This window comes from Ricinus communis, chromosome 5 (assembly GCF_019578655.1).
Source record: "Ricinus communis isolate WT05 ecotype wild-type chromosome 5, ASM1957865v1, whole genome shotgun sequence".
In the NCBI taxonomy this organism is placed as follows: Eukaryota; Viridiplantae; Streptophyta; class Magnoliopsida; order Malpighiales; family Euphorbiaceae; genus Ricinus; species Ricinus communis.
In genome coordinates, this window is record NC_063260.1 from 13436989 (window position 1) to 13455446 (window position 18458).

Sequence of the window (18458 nt, forward strand, 5' to 3'; positions counted from 1 at the left end):
TCTTAGATCAATTTTATTTTTTTTTAAGAAAAAAAAAAGAGTTTTAGCATTTTCTTCTTTTTGACATAATTCAGTATCATGCTCTTCATCAATATTTTAAAATCTGCACCGCCATAGCCGACTTTTATTTTGAAAAGACAAAAGGAAGTAAAATTTACAACACGACAATTGCCTTAAAGCATAGCATAGACATATAAGAGTTAATTGGAACTAAGAAACTTAAGCAAGCACTCTACACTGAGCAGATTACCTTTCTCTTTCTTTTGCTTATTACAATAAATCAGTGAATGTGCTCACTGCCAACTCCTGATATTAATTAATCTACTATTACTTTACTTTCATAATAATCATTTTTCAAGTATATTGAGTCATAATTTTTTAATTTATTTAGTTTCAATCATTCAATTTTAATTGTGTTTTAATTAAGTCGCTCTACAAACAAAAGATTGACATGCAATAAAAATATCTAATAAAAAAAAGAATAATTAAGAAATAAAAAAAATGATATAATTATTTTTTATTGACAAGACAACTAAACTGTATTTAAAATTAAATTGAATGATAGAAATGGAATAAATTAAACGAATTCAGTAAAGAGCCTTAGCATTTGGACCTATTTGCATTAGAATTTTAATTAGTCACCATTTTGCATTACGACACATACGTAGGATCATAAAATTTTAATAAAAAAGTCTCTGTCAACAAATTAGAAAGAAGAGAAATTGAGGAGTTAGAATTAGTAGTTGTTACAAAGATATTGAAAATGTAATATTGGATGTAAAGCCAAACAAGGTATTATGAGTTGTCTAATATTGGGTACATTAGTGGGTCACATGAGAAGTTCATTTGGGTGGCTAGGGATTCCCTGAATTGATTATCAATTTCAGTATTCTTTAGCTCTATTTTTCTTTTGTGTCCTTAATTAATTGTAGAATTTGGATGGTTTTTGGTTAGCAATTTCATATTAGGAAAAGGCTTAATTGTCTGTTTGATATGTAATCTACTACTTTCACTTACAACCACATATCTCTTCTTAACTTTGGTTAAGAAAAGAAGAAAATCCACCTTCACTTGGATCATTTGGAAGAAAAAAGAGAGAACTTAACCTTAATTAATTACAAATTTTGTGCATATGATTTAATACTTTATCACTAATATAGATTAATGATGTCAGTCAAAACACATACAAATAATAAATCCTCAAACAAATAGAATGACCATTGATTTGTAAAAAAGAAAAACTTAATTTTATCCATTTTATATTTGTATCTAAAAATAAATAGCAACATATTGAGCCCTTTTAGAGTTTTAATTTCATGTCACTATAATTAAAGGATCCACTTATTTCAAATACAAAAGAATTCCACTTTGTTTATGGTTTCAAACACATAAATATTTAATGTATGACTTATTTTATGCAAATCAATAATTTAACAAAAAATTTGTTAAGTTAATAATAATTATTTTATAATCAACAAAATTTATTATTATTTTACGAGAAATGATAATTTTTTTAACAATCTTTCGTGAACTAAATATTTTTTCTTAATAGCACTTAGTTGTAAGAGATTATGATATTACAAAAATATATTTGTTTTTGCGCAAGTCAATAATTTATGATTGTTAAATTAATGAAAAATGCAAGCGCTGAAATAACGGTCATCTTTACAAAAAAAAATAAAAAGTTTCATACTTTTTCATGAATTAAATGAATTTTATAATTCAAATAATTTATGAAAAATTATGATATTATAAAAATATTATTACTTTTGCGTAAGATAATAATAGAACTTAATAAGTTTACAAGAAACAAAACAATTGCTCATAATCGCGAAAAACATATCATCATACAAGATAATAATATATTAAGTTTATAGGTAAATGCAAATTTAATATTACTTTGATTATTTTATTTTAGCAGTTGTCTATTGTAGTTGGTAATCTACTAATGTGTAATTACAGATTAATTAAAATATTTTCAATATTAAAATAAACTTTTTGGTTTTTTTATTAAATAAAAATAATTACTTTATTTTAAAACAACAAATGTAGCTGTGTCGAATTTAAACCCTTGTATACAACACCAAGGGCTATCTGTCCAAACGCTAGATTTAAATATTCTTAATAAAATTTCAATTTTTTTTTAAATTAATAGATTCTTGATAATTAGAATACATCGATAATAGCGGAACATATTATGCCGAGTTAAACTAAATCAAATTTGACTCATCCATAATCCTATTAAAACTAAATATTTTACATGATAAGAAGTATCACTAGAATAAAGATATTCTGACAAAATAAAATAATGTCTTGAAAATATAATATATTAAAAATGAACAATCTAGGCAGGCAGGATTGAAAGTTGCCTTAATATTAGGAATAGAAAAAGAATGATTTCAAAACCTATATAAGGATATAGTTACAAGACTATTAGGTACATCTTTTATACATAACTCAATCCTTTTTTTCTTTAAAGTCTTTTTTTTTTTTTAACTTAGTTATTACGAACAGCGGATAACACCATCCGATATCTTATTAAAATTCTTTTATAGAAATTCAAAAACTCAAATCAACCGAAAGGTTGTTAGTAATAACTGACCATCCAATAACCAATCACTAATTCCGAATATGAAAGTTTTGGTCTTACGTATATTTAATTATAAAGTACTAAAGCCTTTTGTAAAGACTCGAGAAATAACAACTGATAAATAATTTAGTCTCAATCAGCTGTTGATTGTATCAGCTCAATTTTAGAGTTATTTCTTGTCGGTTGATAATTTTTTATTTATTTGGATACTATTATCTTTATTAAACTAATTAATAATAACTTATTTGAAGTTCATCTCATAAAAATAAATTTTTATATTTTATAGTAAATAATATTATTTCAAAATTATTTTTAATAGTTAAATAATTATAATTATTTATAATTATGACATTTGAAATGAAAATTTTTATTAGCAGAATTTAAATTTAAATTTTTACTTTTAAAATAACTTTAATAAATATTTTTATTAATAAATACAATTAAGCTAAAAAAACTAATTATAATATTTTTAATTATTATAAATTATTTTTATTAATTTATATCATTAATTATAATAAAATAAAATAAAATATATTTAATAATAATTATACTCTTATTGATCATTAAATATACTAACAGTATCTGCTAATAAAATTTTATCAAAATATTTAATTTATTAGCCATTAGTTTTATTGAATAACCCAACCAAACAAAACTTTTAAGAAAATAGGTAACAAATGAAAATTACCTTTGTGATAATTAGAATTGATTGCCGACTTAATATCGTTAAGTATACAATTAAGATCCACTGTCCACTTGATAATCAGGTAAAGTTTGATATAATCCTTAAAATATAATTCTTTTTATTATAAATACTAAATATTATCAAAAGAGACTTTACAACGATCTGATTATGGTAATTAATTATATATTAATTTAATTAACATTTAAATCATTCTTAAAATTATAAGATTTTAAATTTTGTAAAAAAAGAGCGGATTAATAAAAAAAAAAAAAGAATTATTTAATGATGGTATATACATTTAAATAGTTAAAACCAGAAAGTCAGATGTGTCGGTTGCATTTGCATCATATAACAAAAATACTATATAGTGATTGAAGGAATGATGATAATTTAATTTCGTTGCTCTGATCATATACATGAATCTGCTTTTTGTAACAAACGCGTGCATGAGAACAAATTAATTAATATATGCTTAATTATATCATACTATTCATTCTTCTTCCAGAATTATATATAAATGGAGGGGATCAAACCATAAATAAATAAATAAAAGGAAAAAAGAAAGAAAAGAATCTCCACTTCCCATCTTCCAATTTTTAATCTTTCTTAATCATTTGATGCATATGGTAGTTTAAAAGTCATGAAGAAAAGAAGTATTGAGAGATACCTTACCTACTATATCTAATAATAATAATAATTATTATTATTATTATTATGATCTCAAACCAAGCTTCATGGTGTGTATTTACGTTATCATTTAAATGAATCTAATATGATGAACAGAGATTCATGAGTAAGGATTGATATATGTTTTTTAAAATGGTATTATATGTGTAAAATACAAAACCATATATATATATTAAAAAGAAAAATGACCCAAAACACTTGAGGGAAATGGGTGATGCCCAATTTCTTTTCTTACAATGCACTCATCCAAGTGAGTTTGTGATTGGGCATTAAGAGGAAAGTTGAGGAGGAGATAAAGGGGAATAATTTAAAGTCGATTGAAGCATGACCCTAATGATTAGAAAGGCAATTATTTGTTGATGAATGTATAAAATATGTAATGAATGTATCACTCTCTATCCATTATTTTAGACATAAAAATGTCCCTTCACATTTCTTTTTTCTTTTGAAATCCTTCAAAAGATTTATGTGGGTATAATTAGTCTAAAATTCCAAAGTTTAAAAATGAATATACATACTTTACATGTTATCAATAAATAATTAACATAGAAAAAAAAAAAAAGATAAGGTTGCATGTGGCCGTATGGTTGGCTTTTAGTATTTCTTTCATGGGTTATGAGTGAACAATCATAAGGAGTACTCTTCAAGGGGGAAATAAATAAATAAATAAATAAATGTGTATCTTCTTTCAATTTATGGACCAATCCCATATTGGGTACACATCAAACTCGAAGGCCTACAAGACTGAAGCTGCCCCCAACAAGATGCCCAATTTAACTCTCCTACTTTTGATCATTTTCCAAATTATTATCATTTGAGTAACTCCTAAAAAAAAAAAAAGAATAACAAATATAATACATCTTTACTATAGAAAGTAAAAATAAAAATTAAGAAAATATTTATAATGAGAAATATTTTTTTTTATTAAATGCTAATTTATACTAAATGACTTTATAATATTATATATCAACTTCAAAGATATTATTAAATGAGTCTAATTGAATAAAATTTAAGATATTTTTATTATCGTTCTAAAAAAAAGAGGATTTTAACGCTATAAAAGAATTTAAAATTCGACTGAATGAAGATTCGTAAAAAAAAGTAAAAACAATATATCGCAATATTGTTTATTATGCAAATTTTATTATTAGATAAATATAAAATACAAACAGCAAGAAGATCAGATTGAGCGGAGGCAAAAGAAGAAAGGTATATGTAAAGAAGATGAGGGAGGAGAAGAAGCGATGGAAAGAAAATAAAGGGCGGAAGACAGCTTGCAACAGTAAAAATCATTGGCGACCCCCTTAAATCTTATACAATACTTGGAATTATTTGAAAGCTCTTAAAGGGGAAGTATATTGAGACAGTATTCTCTTATTTTTCATATATAAAAGATGATATGGCTATTTATTACTATTAATAATTTAAAAAAAAAATTCAGTTAGATTTAATGTATTCATACTTTCTGTCACTTTAATATTTTATGTCAAATTGCACAACAGTGTTAGCAAGTGTTGACGTGGCAATTAGGTGGCACATTAAATTTTTTTAATAGTGTTATATAATTTGACCGTTATTTATTAATGATTATATTCACATGGTACTAGAGTAAAAATGCGTTAAATTACAAGGTAGTTAAATGAATTTTTTTTTAATTTTATAATTAAATGTGTTTTTGTCTATCTTTATGAACCAGATAATACTATATTATTTCCTATATTTATTTCCGTATTATTTACTTTGTTTATAAGATAAATTCTGCATGTAGTTATATAAATAGTTTTCTCTTCTTATCAAGTTTTGCTGACAAACTGATTTAGTTTATGTTATCATACAAAGGTAAATGAAGTTATTTAAATTCAATTTCAAATTTTAGTTTAGTCAGATTTAGAAAAAAAAAAATTCATAATTATAAATTTATTAGTTTATTTATCCGCAATTTAAAACTCTAAGTATCATTCATTTTAAATTAAACTAGGTTGGTTAGAAATTTCTTTTACACCTATAAATCCTTAGTGTGTAAAAGTTTGACTCTAATTATTACCTACATAGAAAATGCCCTGTATTTTAAACACAATAAAAGATTCAAAAGGTAAATTTTCACATCTAAATAGGTTTAACCTCCAAGGAAATTAGGAAAAATTTACAAGTGCATCCATAAATTATTATTATTATTATAATAACATGTTCAACCTTGTACCCTTTGAAAATGTATACTATCATCTATGGAACCCATTTTCAACCTTGTAGTCTTTGAAAATGTATACTATCATCTAAAAAAATATGAAACCCAAAAAAAAAAAAAAGAAATTAAAGTGAATCCATGGTCCCAACCTCACATCACATCATGAAATATGCCAAGTATATTTATATATGTTTGCATTAAAGTCAAAAAAAAGTTTGATGTAGATCCACAAACGTCCTAAAACGGCATTGTATTGACCACAAATCATAGTAGGTAATATGGTCAAGATTTAGAAAGTCAAGAAGAAAAAGGAAAAGAAAATAAGATTAATTAAGGTTTGATGAAGAATAATTATCACACCCCACTTTGTGATAATTATTATGAAAACCCAAATTTTGGCCCCCCTCTATACATAACTAGGCTTAGAATACTTTATATTTCTTACCTACTATTCTTGATATTTTTGTTTTCAATTGGAATTGAGATTTGATCTTTTGTAAAAAAAAAAAAAAAAATTAATTTGATTACAAAGAAATAATTAATGAAGGAGATGTTCATACCTTTTATCATAATTCTTCAAGAACTAAATACATAACCACTTAATTAAGAATGGTTATATTAAGAACAATTTAATTATTGGAAAATATCATGAATACCCATATTTTTTTTATCAAATTCATGATATTTCTTTTATTTTTTTAAATTTTCACTGTATTAAAAATATTAAAAAACATTTTTTTAGTTTTTTTTTAATTTACTATTTTGTTGATTTTTATTTCATTTTAATTATTTTTAAATAAAATAACTGAAAAACAACTGAAAATAATTAAAAAATAACCACATTTTAAATTTAGAAAAAAAATTAAATAATTTTCTTAAGAAAATTATAAAATAAATTATTGATTTTAGGATATTTTAAAAGATTCTTTTAATTAATATTAATATCTCGGGTATCGTATAGATTTATATATCATATCAATCGCCTGGAGTAGGACAAAGATGCTTCATCTATTAGCCCATTATGAAATGGAGTCATGGACCGATGCACTAACTGCAATCGGCCTTTTATATCTGTAAGAACCGAACGGATCATAACTGTAATAACCCGAATCGCCTGAAAACTGAAATCATAGCGGGTATTGCAAGTAACGAACTAAACTATTAAAAAGACACACACACACACACAAAAAAAAAAAAAAAAAGTACAATCAGTTACAGTTCGACTCTACGAAAGAACAGAACAGCTGTAAGATCATTTCCTAGTTTACCCAACTTTATATATTTTAAGGCAATTGTTTCATTGTAATATATCATCATTTTGCCTAATATATCTTCTGTTTCTTTTGATTGCTTTTTGTTTTTCTAATTCCGTTCTTTGATTCATTCCCGTGTTTTGATTGCTGTAGTATAATTAATGACCTGAATCTTATCTGGGTTTGAATTATTTTATGAATTAGGGATGTATTCAGCAAGAACTTGTTGAATTTATGATCTTAAAGTATAAAAATAAGAAAGATTGGTTAACTGTGTCCAGTACGAGGCACTAATACGTTGCTGAATTCTGGTAGTTTACTTTGCGATTGAATATCCGTCTCGGTCAATTACTTAGAGTGCATTGGCTTTATTGAATAATAAAAATAGGTATATGTTATTAATTTATTTTAAGACTAACCTTACGCTGAGCTAAGCGCTTAGCCTTCTTGGTTGAATCTTTATGCCAACTTAGAAGTTGTATGAATCTTTTCGTCTCATTATTGTCAATCTTGAGAAATCTTCTCATTCACTTACTGGTGTTAGTGATAATAATGATGCATGTATTATAGGACGTATGTGTGTTGTATTTTAAACGTCAAGAGTATTATTAATGAGTTCCTTTATGTGCACATGGGACTAATGTGAAGGATATGAGGTTTTAATTTGATGTGGTAAGTTGGGAATTTATCATGGCTGGATTGGAGGAATTAAGAAAGAAGCTCACGCCGTTATTTGATGCTGAGAAGGGCTTCTCTGCTGGGTCAACCTTGGACCCAAGTGATTCTTATATGGTAAGTGTTCCTTATAAAGAGAACTAGGTAGAGAAGCTCAAAGGTATTTTGCTAATTTATTTCATTCAACATGTGAAGTTGTCAGGTGGTGGAACTGTTAACTTATTGAGCAGATCATATGGAGTTTACAACATAAATGAGCTGGGATTGCAAAAATGCAGTTCTTCACCAGTAGATGAAACAGATCATAGTGAGAAAACTTATCGATGTGCCTCTCATGAGATGAGAATTTTTGGGGCAATAGGTAGCGGTGCTAGCAGTGTTGTTCAGAGAGCTATTCATATTCCTACACATAGAATTATTGCTCTGAAGAAAATTAATATTTTTGAAAAGGTCCGCATCTCCCATTATGATTTGTCCTTGTTTTTTTTTGCAAATGTCTTAGTATGAAGAGTTAATTTATGCTTTAGTTTTTTTCTTGGTTATAGGTAGGTACATTTTGCAGTCCTCTTCATTTCCTATCATATTTTCAGTACCTGTTAAAGGTTATGAATGTACAGGGTTAGTTTAATTATATCTTTGGCTTTGATTTTTGCCACGGTGTGGAAGCATGCAGTTCGTTATATGAGTAGTGATGAGAAATGACTTTTCATTTAGTCTATTAAAATCAAAGAAATCTGTTAGTGCTTATACAGTTGTGCACTCCTTGTTATCCATAAAGAGAAGCATTGTAGAATTCCACTCCATATGAACTAAGCACCACTATCTATCTTCAATAAGACCACCGTCCCCAATTTATAATCTAAGCCTGTATGCCCAGTACCTATACTTGAATCATATGCAGTGACACTGGCAGCATAATTTTATTGTAGGAATTCTACTGTAGAAGTACCACAAGTAAAAGATGCCATTTATTTTCCTTTTGACTAACATGCTCGATCTTGTTCTTTTATTAGGAGAAAAGACAGCAGCTCCTTACTGAGATTCGGACGCTCTGTGAGGCACCTTGTAATGAAGGTCTTGTGGAATTTCATGGAGCATTTTATACTCCTGATTCTGGCCAAATAAGCATAGCTTTAGAATACATGAATGGAGGGTCATTGGCAGATATTTTACGAGTGCAGAAAAGGATACCAGAACCAGTGCTTTCACATATGTTTCAAAAGCTTCTGCATGTAAGCAAATTAATGTTATTTAGGTAGTATTTCTTGTTATTGTAGCTTGATTCTGACTGTTGCATGCTTCATTCTTTTTCGGCTGCGTTCATAACTTCTGTTTTTAATATCTTTTCCCCTTGAAGGGACTAGGCTACTTGCACGGAGTTAGATATCTAGTTCACAGAGACATTAAACCAGCAAATATGCTTGTAAATCTCAAGGGGGAGCCTAAAATAACAGATTTTGGCATAAGTGCTGGCCTGGAGAATTCAGTGGCAATGGTTAGTGATAGATGCTACTGATTATGACCTTCCTTTTATGTCTTCAGCTTTTCTTTCATCGAATATTAATTTGGATTGGGGTTCTTCACTTTCATGTTACTTGGATGTAGATATTCATTATGAAATGGATGTTGTTTTTGCTAATCTTTCTTTTCCTGAATATATACTTTGTCAGTGTGCTACTTTTGTCGGGACTGTAACATACATGTCACCTGAGCGAATTCGAAATGAGAGTTATTCTTATCCAGCTGATATTTGGAGCCTTGGTCTCGCTCTCTTTGAGTGTGGCACAGGCGAGTTTCCATACGCAGCTAATGACGGACCTGTCAACCTTATGTTACAGGTGAGATGACATATTTATGTGATTCTGATTTACTTATTTACACGTGGATGTCCTGGATTCTTGTGTACCTCAAAAACTTTTTTTCTCCATGCATTGTTTTTATCTTGGTTCAACTAAAATTTATTTCAAAAGTTAAACTGAAGTTATTGATTCTTCATTGAAGATCTTGGAAGATCCATCACCATCACCATCCAAACAAATTTTTTCTCCAGAGTTCTGCTCTTTCGTTGATGCTTGCCTGCAGAAGGATCCAGATGCTAGGCCAACAGCAGACCAGGTAAACAAATGATTGATGGAATTTCTTGTTTCTTTTCTTTGTGCATAGGGATCCTTTTCACCCTGTTCCTGTTCTAACTTTAACCACCTGTTGTAAAGTAGAGATATGTCCTCAAACTTATCATTGTTATTATTCTTTTATTTGTATTTCTTTTTGACTGCAGCTTCTTTCACACCCATTTATTTCCAAGTATGTGCACACAAGTGTAGACCTGGCAGCATTTGTCCGAAATGTTTTTGATCCAATGCAAAGATTGAAGGATTTGGCAGATGTAAGTATGTGACTATTAAAAATGTGCTTGTCAAAGTCTTCATTAACTTAAATGCTGATATTTATCAAACAAGTACGTGTCATTTCTTATTTGATCATAGGTTCGACCTGCAAGATCATTTCTGTGTCCTACCTTTGAGTCTTGTATGGAGTAGTTATTTACCCAGCAGGAATACAAGTCCTGTCCATTCTCTCATGTGGGAACATGGACGGTTCTTGAAAGAGTAGTAATCGCATATTCTGCATATGCACATTGATCAAATAAGTATATCACGTTTTTCATTTAATCTTCTAGCAGATCCATAAGATGTTTACCTTTACTTTTTTATTTTTTATTGATTTTTTTTTATATCTACGAGCTGCCAGTTTTCTAGTATTCTTTATCCAGCAGTGATGTAAAGCCAGTCCAGATCTTGAAACAGCACTTGCCACTCACACTAACACTAATAGACTTTTAATGCATATTTTTACATCGCCAGATGCTGACAATGCACTATTACTTACTGTTTGATGGACCGGATGAGCTTTGGCAGCACACAAAGACACTATACAAGGAAGGCTCAACTTTTAGGTACTCAATTATGCAATGACCTTCTGTTATCTATTCCCTGAAATGAAAGAAATTGTACTTCTAGAAAGAATTTAATAATCCTTATCAAAAAATGTGCACCAGAAGATTTAATTGGAAAACATTTTCGTGTTCTACTTTTTCTTCAAAATCATGGGCTTGAAAACAACTGAGCCTCTGTGGTAAAGCAACTATTATATAATGTAGATCCTGCAGAAAAACAAACTTCTCTATGTGCAGTAGTAGGGGGACAATGGGATTAGAAGAAAAATTCTCTTAGACAATACCCGAGCCTTTATCTTTTGCTACTTTTAAATTTGAAATTGTCCTCACTTATATATTATTCCCTCTGTAGGCTAAGATAGGTTTTACTTCTTTTTAGTTTCTCTGGGAAACAATCTGTTGGTCCTAAAGATATCTTTGCAAACTTGTCAAACATTCGGAGTACATTAGCTGGTGATTGGCCCCCTGAAAGACTTGTTCATGTTGTGGAAAAACTACAATGCCGTGCTCATGGTCAAGATGGAGTTGCAATCCGTGTGTCTGGATCATTTATCATCGGAAATCAGTTCCTAATATGTGGGGACGGTTTACAAGTAGAAGGATTGCCAAATATTCGAGATCTTTCAATTGATATTCCCAGCAAACGAATGGGCACATTTCAGGAACAGTTCATCATGGAACCAGGAACCGTCGTTGGATGCTACATCATAGCTAAACAAGATCTTTATATCATACAGTAGAATAACTAACTATAAGATTCATCTCCTCCGAGGTTAGTTGATTTTACAATGCTTTTCAAGTTCTTATGGCCATTGGTCTTGCTAATTACAGTGTTTTATGATGGAATTTAGCTTGTGAAGAAGTTTTTCCTTTTTCTTAGGCAAACTTAACTTCTTAAAATCATTTACAGACTATGTTTTTCCATTTGTTCTACTAATGAGGTGTTTGCTTAATTCTTACCTGAACTTGCATGGTACTTCTTTTCATGACAGATATTTAACTATTTCTACTGCAAGAGATCTGAGAATGTCTGTTTCGGATTAGCACACTTGTTGACAATTCAGTATTTAATACCAAGAAATTGCAGTATTGCCATGTGATTAGTGTTGCTGTGAAGTGCAACAATACCATGTTAGGCAAGGTAGTTATCATCTTTGGCTAAACTTCAAAATAACATGTGTGTTAATAATTGTATAGTATCTCACTCTGTAAGTCTTCCAGTTCCCAGCCAGGTAGGTGGTCATACCCCATAACCATTTGGCTTTTTTGCTACAATCTGATGTATCTGGCCTTTAAAGGTTTTGAATGAAGATTATTCTGACCTTTTGATAAAAAAAATATTTTAAAAAAAAGTTCACAATCATAAGGTATCGGATTTTCCTACTGTATATTATACAAGATAAGGGAAAGGAAAGATATTGATAGACAGCTATTTTTTTGTGTACTTTGAGCTATGATTCTCAGTGTAGAGACATTTTCAATCAAACCAAATGCTGAACAAAATCAAATTACAGATCAGTAAACTCATTTCAATTAATTGTTAAAAAAAAAAACTTGTCTCAATGAGAAACCGTACCCTGCAAATTTAGGGTGTGAATCAATATCTAAAAACAGTAGCAACTGAATGTAGCGATTATAAACAGTATAGGCTAAAAGTTTACACTAATTCTATACTCAATCTTCAAAAACATATTTGCAAGGAAAACGGCAGAATGAATTGATGGTACAAAATACTGCCTTAAAAAAATATCCTTTTGTTTGTCGCTTTACATTTCAAAATTAACCCTGCAAAATGAAAATGCAACACAATCAATTTCGCATTCCAGTAAGTGCAAATTCAAAGAAATTAATTATCGGAGGTGGGGGAAGAAAAATATTACCTATGTAATCTGAAGAAAATGATGCACCAACTACTCGAGCAAAAAACCTACAAAATGCGAGTGCTGGTTGATTCATTTATACTCTTTAGTATCTTTAGGCTGCTAGAAAGTAATCCCGGATAGTCTTTCTTTTCAAAGAAGATGGGGGATTCAAAACAGAAGACGGGCTCTTCATTGCTGCTTCAGGTGTTTTGTCAAAAGTTCCTTTTGAATCAGAACCTGAGGAGAACTTTCTCTTGTGGGCTTCAGGGGTGCTTAGAGTAGGCATTCTGATAGAGTTCGGTAAGTCAACCTGGAGTAATTCATCTGAAGAATTCAAATGATTGGAAGTTTTTGTAAGACTCAACGGTTCTTCATTCATTAAAAGCCTTCTACATTCCTCACTAGGAATTGCCATTATTCTCCTTCGAATAGAAGATGGGGATCTTGAGCTAGAATAATTATTGCTTTGGATGTTCCAAATGCGGACCTATCAAATAAAGAAGACTTTTAGCAAATGAGATATTCCAGACACATTTTAAGATACAAATAATCAGAATCAACTAACATAAGCATGAAATAATGCGGAGTAGCGTGTGATCAAACTAAAACATCAAGCACAAGTGTTATACGTTATTCATCAATTGTACGACTTTATAGGAGCATGTTCTTACAGTGAAGTCATCTGAAGAAGTGGCTATCTTCCCATCATAGGGGCACCTGCAGCAAATTGTTTTGGAATATAGTTAGTATATGTACAGGATAGGTCCTTTATACAAACTGCATCTGGCTAAAAAGAAATACCAATCTACTGCTGTAACTTCTCCATCATGGCTTTTCAATGTGATGGGATCTGCCTCAGGCTTGTTCACCTGCCATGGCATGCTAATCATTATGTACAAATCAAGATTGAAAACTAAAATAAACAATAATTCAGAAAGAAACAAAACCTGCCATATGTAGGCATTTCCATCAGTAGATCCACTGAGAATTTGAGTTGCATCAGGACTGATTGCTGACTGCAAGTTGATAAATCAGTTAGAATGTCTGCCACCACAGCTTCATTTCACTATAGAGTACTTAATGTTTAAACATACTAAGAGAAAAGAGTATTCAAGGTCTTCTTCAAAACAATCCCTTACCTTTACATAGAAGGATTCAATCCGGCATCCAGAGAATGACTGCACGGGACCCTTTTCAAGCTGAAGTGCGTTATACAAATAGATTCTGACAAAATATTATAATTGTCTTAAGATGTGTCACCGTGATATTTAACTATACTCAAGGATAATTTTCCAAACCGAAAATTACCTATTGTCCATGCATGAAGCAGTAAGAAAGACTCCATTTGAATCCTGAGATAGGCTAGATATACCGTGCAATCTTCTGTCCTGAAATGAGTATAGAAAAATAAATGGTCCATCAAATCATTGATATGCTGTGAATATCAAGAAGTTTAACTGATCTTCAAATTTATTGAACATTACAGGTATAAAATATTTAAGAGAAATTAAACTGCAAACAGACCTTATCGGCTGATTTAGGATGAGGGCACGCCTGAGTCACGTGAGTCTTTAAGTTTCTGGCATCCCAGAATTTTATAATGCTGAAATAATTTGACCAATAAATGGAAGGAAGTAAAGTCAGTAAATGTCATTTCAATTAAGGAATTAAAATTCAACTCAGACTACATATGTTTTATTCAGACCTGTCCACTGCTCCAGCAGTGGTAATGGAGACCTCATCTTTGAGATAAAGAACTGATGTGATGCTCATGGAAGCAGCCTGAAAGAAAAAAAAAAAAAGGATTATTATTAACATGAACTACAGTTGGATGCAAAGAAACTATAGAGACGGACAAACCTTTCCCCGCCTAACCCGCTTCGCATAAGGTGAAAGATGAGCTCTTTTCACCATGGACGTTGGACTGAATGAAGTGTGAAAAATAGCATCGGAAGAATAAACAAAATGTATTAGGAAAATTATTAGCTGCATTAAAAGAGCACAATGCCCTCAATTAAATGACGGAAAGAATGTAACTCACGTTATGCAAGTTATCTCACTTTTGGAAGTAGTGTTGCATCTCAAGTCCCATGTGGCAAAGGACCCATCTCTAGAACCAGAAACAAGAATATCTATAACAAAAATAGAGCAAAAATTATATTGCTGCAATCAGAAGAAATTATCCTCCCCAACCCAACATTTAACATGCATATTAAAACACCTACCAGAATTTGTTGGATGGGAACACATAGATTTAATACTTCCTGTGTGCCCCATCAAGACTCCAATGCATTTCTTCTCCTGTGCGTCCCATATCTTTATCTGTACAATATCCCACGAGGTATCTTATATTGTTGAACCCAAAAGCAATTAATAATAGTTAATGGTTATATCAAAACCCTTCGTAAATGCATTAAGAGTAATGTTAATACAGCAGATGGTTTGGTCTATTCCCTTTTGGTTTAAGGTAAGGAATAGGAATGAAAATGATTATTCTTTTTTTTTATTGATTGGAGTCCCAATGGGATATGAGTTACACAAGAGAAGATAGTCATCTTCTTATATTTACCATAAAAAAGAAATTTCACTTGGTGAAAAAGTAAAGGGAGTTCAAGGCCTACAAATCCCAAATGCAATTACTCTTCCCACTTTAACTAGGCCTAAATATAGAATAGTTATATTTTATATATTGTTTGATCTAGTGTGAAATGAAAATTGAATTTCTTTATGATTAACGCCAATTGTTTAATTTTTGTTAAGAAATAATATATATATATAAATGACATGATTTTATTTTCTTTATTTGACCATTTATAATTGATTTAATTTAATTTTTATGAATTTTTTAAAAAATAATCATTCTGTAGAGAATGAATGATTTCTATTAACAGGGATTCCCATTTCAAAATAATTTTTGATAAACTAAACATTGTTTAATGATGAGAATCAACTATTCCCATTCTCATTTCTATTATATTTTTTCATAAATAAGAAAACTTAGAAAATATTCAATAACCTGACGCAAATAGAACTGAAAGTCACTTCATTAAGAATTAGTAGAGTAAAATACCCAGAATAATCTATTCATCTCAAACACGCGATAACTTACAGTTTGATCTCCTGAAGCTGTGAGTATATTAGTATCTTCCTGAAAAAGAAAGATTAAAGTTAGGTTAAACAATCATTTTAATCTAAGACTTCCATTAAAAACAGAATAACAAACACAACCATTGTCTACTTCTTCTAATAGACACGGAAGCATAAATAAAATAAAAATCACCAATTCACGTAAATAATTAATAGCAAACATGTAATTGGTTATTTATAAGACAATAGGAAATTTTAATCACCTTAATCCAACATATATCAAATATAGCATTCTGATGAGCCACCCAGTCACTAATTCTAGCTGTATCTGCAATTATTAATCGGCACAAAAACATGGTTAAAATCCCCTAAACCAGATAATTTTACCAACTAAAATAAACTAATACTGTCCTTAGCCAAAAAAAAAAAAGTAAAAGAAAAAAAGGGAGAACCTGAACACTCTTGATGAGAGGCATAAGAAGGGAACTTCTTGCGAGAATCAAACAAGCTCAAATACCCATCCTCATCAGACACAGCCAAAATATGCGAATTTTTATTTGTCTGCAAATTTTTTTAATTAAAAGAAACACAGTTCAGTTAAAAAATAACAGTTATAAGCTAATAAATGAAATGTAATAGAAACTGTGTATACCTCGCAAAAAGAAATGGCTAAAGGGGGCGTTTCTTCGCCGTCGTGTTCAACCGCTAGGGCTCCAAGTTCTGTAAAATCTGTGGCTTTGTCTCCTACATATGGTCGCTTTTTAACTGATTTTAAACAAATAAAGACAAAATCAGTAATCGCATACAAACAATTTTTATGAGAAAGAGAGAGGGAGAGAGCGGTGAGATGGTGTGGCTCATGAGAGGGAGAAAGAGTGTGTTTGTACCTTTGAATCCGTTGAGTTCTCTGGATCTGATGCCTTGAAAGAAGGAGTCCATGGCCGGAGAGATTTTGAGACCCAGAGAGAAGGGAAGGGGCAGTAACTTTTCTTTTCTTTTCTTTTTCTGTTTGGGTCAGTAGGAAGTAGTACTGAGTAGTGACTGCGACTGTGAATATGAATGAGGGTGTTCATTATTGAATTCAATTTGGCGCCACCGCCGAACATTGTCGTTTTTAACCACGCGGGAAAACTCAAATTTCTTCGCCGCGGTGTTTTTATATTATACAATTTAATAATACGCAATTAAATTTCAAATTTCTATTAAAAAGGGAAAACTTATATCTATTTCGTAGATTTAAAATTAAACTTTTGTAATAATAAGCAATTAAATTACAATTCTTATAAAAAGGAAAACTCAGATTTCTTCGTCCCCGCGATGTTCTTATACGATGATCCTGAATCATGATACTTATATTTTTCTAAAATTAATTAAAAAAATTTCAAAATAACTGTTATATTATTATATTAATAAAATTTTTAAATATCAAAAAATATAAAAATATATCTTAAATAGTATCTTAAATTACTATTAATTTTTAAAGTAAAATAAATAATAATAAAATATTAAAATATCCATTAAATTTTATGTATGTACTCATTTTACATTATTACTAGCAATCTTATCTATATGTAATGTGATTAGTATATGAAATTAATTTTAAAATTTAAAATTATATCAAATAATTATATGTTAATTAAATAAAATTTAATATATTTTTATAAATAGTAAAATAAATTATTTATTTAAATTATTATAGTATAATTTTTAGTAAGTGATTATGTATCTCAAAATATATTAATACTTGTTCATTTTCAAAGAAAATAATTACTTTTATTAGGAGTGTTAAAACGCGTTGGTAGATTCATGTTCAAATTAGGTTGGTTTGTTTAAGTGATGTGATTAGAGTTAACATAATCAAATTGGTTTGCTTAGGTAACATAATAGAATTACGAACATGATCTATTTATTAATCGTATTAATTTATTACAATTTTAATATAAAATTATTTTTTAACAGGTGATGCGAATATAACACACATAATACGTTTATTTAAAATGAATTATGTACAAGTTATACAATTTGATACGATGCACTTAATTTGTTAAACGAATGATACAACTTATTTACTTTAACATATAAATTATTATATTTTTTAAAATTAATAAAGATATTATACATAATATCAAATTATAAATATATGTTATATATTATGCATTTTATTTTTTATAGAATAGCGAGAATTTTGTTAACAAATAAAAAAAGAAAGAAAGATAGGAGGCGGTATTACCAAGAGATAAGATAAGAGATGTTGTTAGAGTTTTGTTATGCGAATTAGTTATTATTAATTGTTATTATTTTTTATTTTTATATTATTTTATTGATTTATTTTATGTATATTATTTAATTATATTATTTTTATAAAATATATGAGTTTTAAATATGTTAGTCACATAATTCAACACAACATATAAAATTAAATAAATTATAATAAATTTATAAATTAATGAATTAGACAACTTATTTCAAGTTATATCA

The 18458-nt window shown here is 29.2% G+C and overlaps 2 protein-coding genes across 2 annotated transcripts; one reads left to right on the forward strand and one right to left on the reverse strand.

The window, feature by feature from the left end:
• Positions 1 to 7174: 7174 nt before the first annotated feature.
• On the forward strand, positions 7175 to 12394 carry LOC8281784 (mitogen-activated protein kinase kinase 3). The gene is made up of 11 exons (XM_002521414.4): positions 7175 to 7393; positions 8049 to 8192; positions 8271 to 8525; positions 9089 to 9307; positions 9433 to 9570; positions 9746 to 9913; positions 10077 to 10190; positions 10354 to 10461; positions 10940 to 11031; positions 11411 to 11803; positions 12024 to 12394. Exons 2-10 carry the CDS (start codon positions 8091 to 8093, stop codon positions 11769 to 11771), a joined length of 1557 nt encoding a protein of 518 aa, XP_002521460.1. The 5' UTR covers positions 7175 to 7393; positions 8049 to 8090; the 3' UTR covers positions 11772 to 11803; positions 12024 to 12394.
• A 122-nt stretch (positions 12395 to 12516) lies between these two features.
• On the reverse strand, positions 12517 to 16988 carry LOC8281785 (denticleless protein homolog). Its single transcript, XM_002521415.4, has 17 exons — positions 16868 to 16988; positions 16633 to 16745; positions 16433 to 16541; positions 16244 to 16308; positions 16003 to 16041; positions 15119 to 15215; positions 14935 to 15025; positions 14754 to 14817; positions 14599 to 14675; positions 14418 to 14496; positions 14202 to 14281; positions 14033 to 14117; positions 13841 to 13909; positions 13695 to 13762; positions 13565 to 13610; positions 12912 to 13380; positions 12517 to 12816 (listed from the first exon to the last, which is right to left on the reverse strand). Exons 1-16 carry the CDS (start codon positions 16917 to 16919, stop codon positions 13006 to 13008), a joined length of 1509 nt encoding a protein of 502 aa, XP_002521461.1. The 5' UTR covers positions 16920 to 16988; the 3' UTR covers positions 12517 to 12816; positions 12912 to 13005.
• Between the last annotated feature and the right edge of the window lie 1470 nt (positions 16989 to 18458).

Excerpts from the sequence above, each read along its gene's own strand:
- LOC8281784 (XM_002521414.4), top strand. The coding sequence starts at position 8,091 with ATGGCTGGATTGGAGGAATTAAGAAAGAAGCTCACGCCGTTATTTGAT. Across the intron at positions 8,526-9,088 it reads AAATTAATATTTTTGAAAAG|GAGAAAAGACAGCAGCTCCT; the intron begins GTCCGCATCTCC and ends TTCTTTTATTAG. Across the intron at positions 9,571-9,745 it reads TGGAGAATTCAGTGGCAATG|TGTGCTACTTTTGTCGGGAC; the intron begins GTTAGTGATAGA and ends ATACTTTGTCAG.
- LOC8281785 (XM_002521415.4), bottom strand. The coding sequence starts at position 16,919 with ATGGACTCCTTCTTTCAAGGCATCAGATCCAGAGAACTCAACGGATTC. Across the intron at positions 15,026-15,118 it reads TTCCCATCCAACAAATTCTG|ATATTCTTGTTTCTGGTTCT; the intron begins GTAGGTGTTTTA and ends TTTTTGTTATAG. Across the intron at positions 14,818-14,934 it reads AGTGAGATAACTTGCATAAC|TCCAACGTCCATGGTGAAAA; the intron begins GTGAGTTACATT and ends CACTTCATTCAG.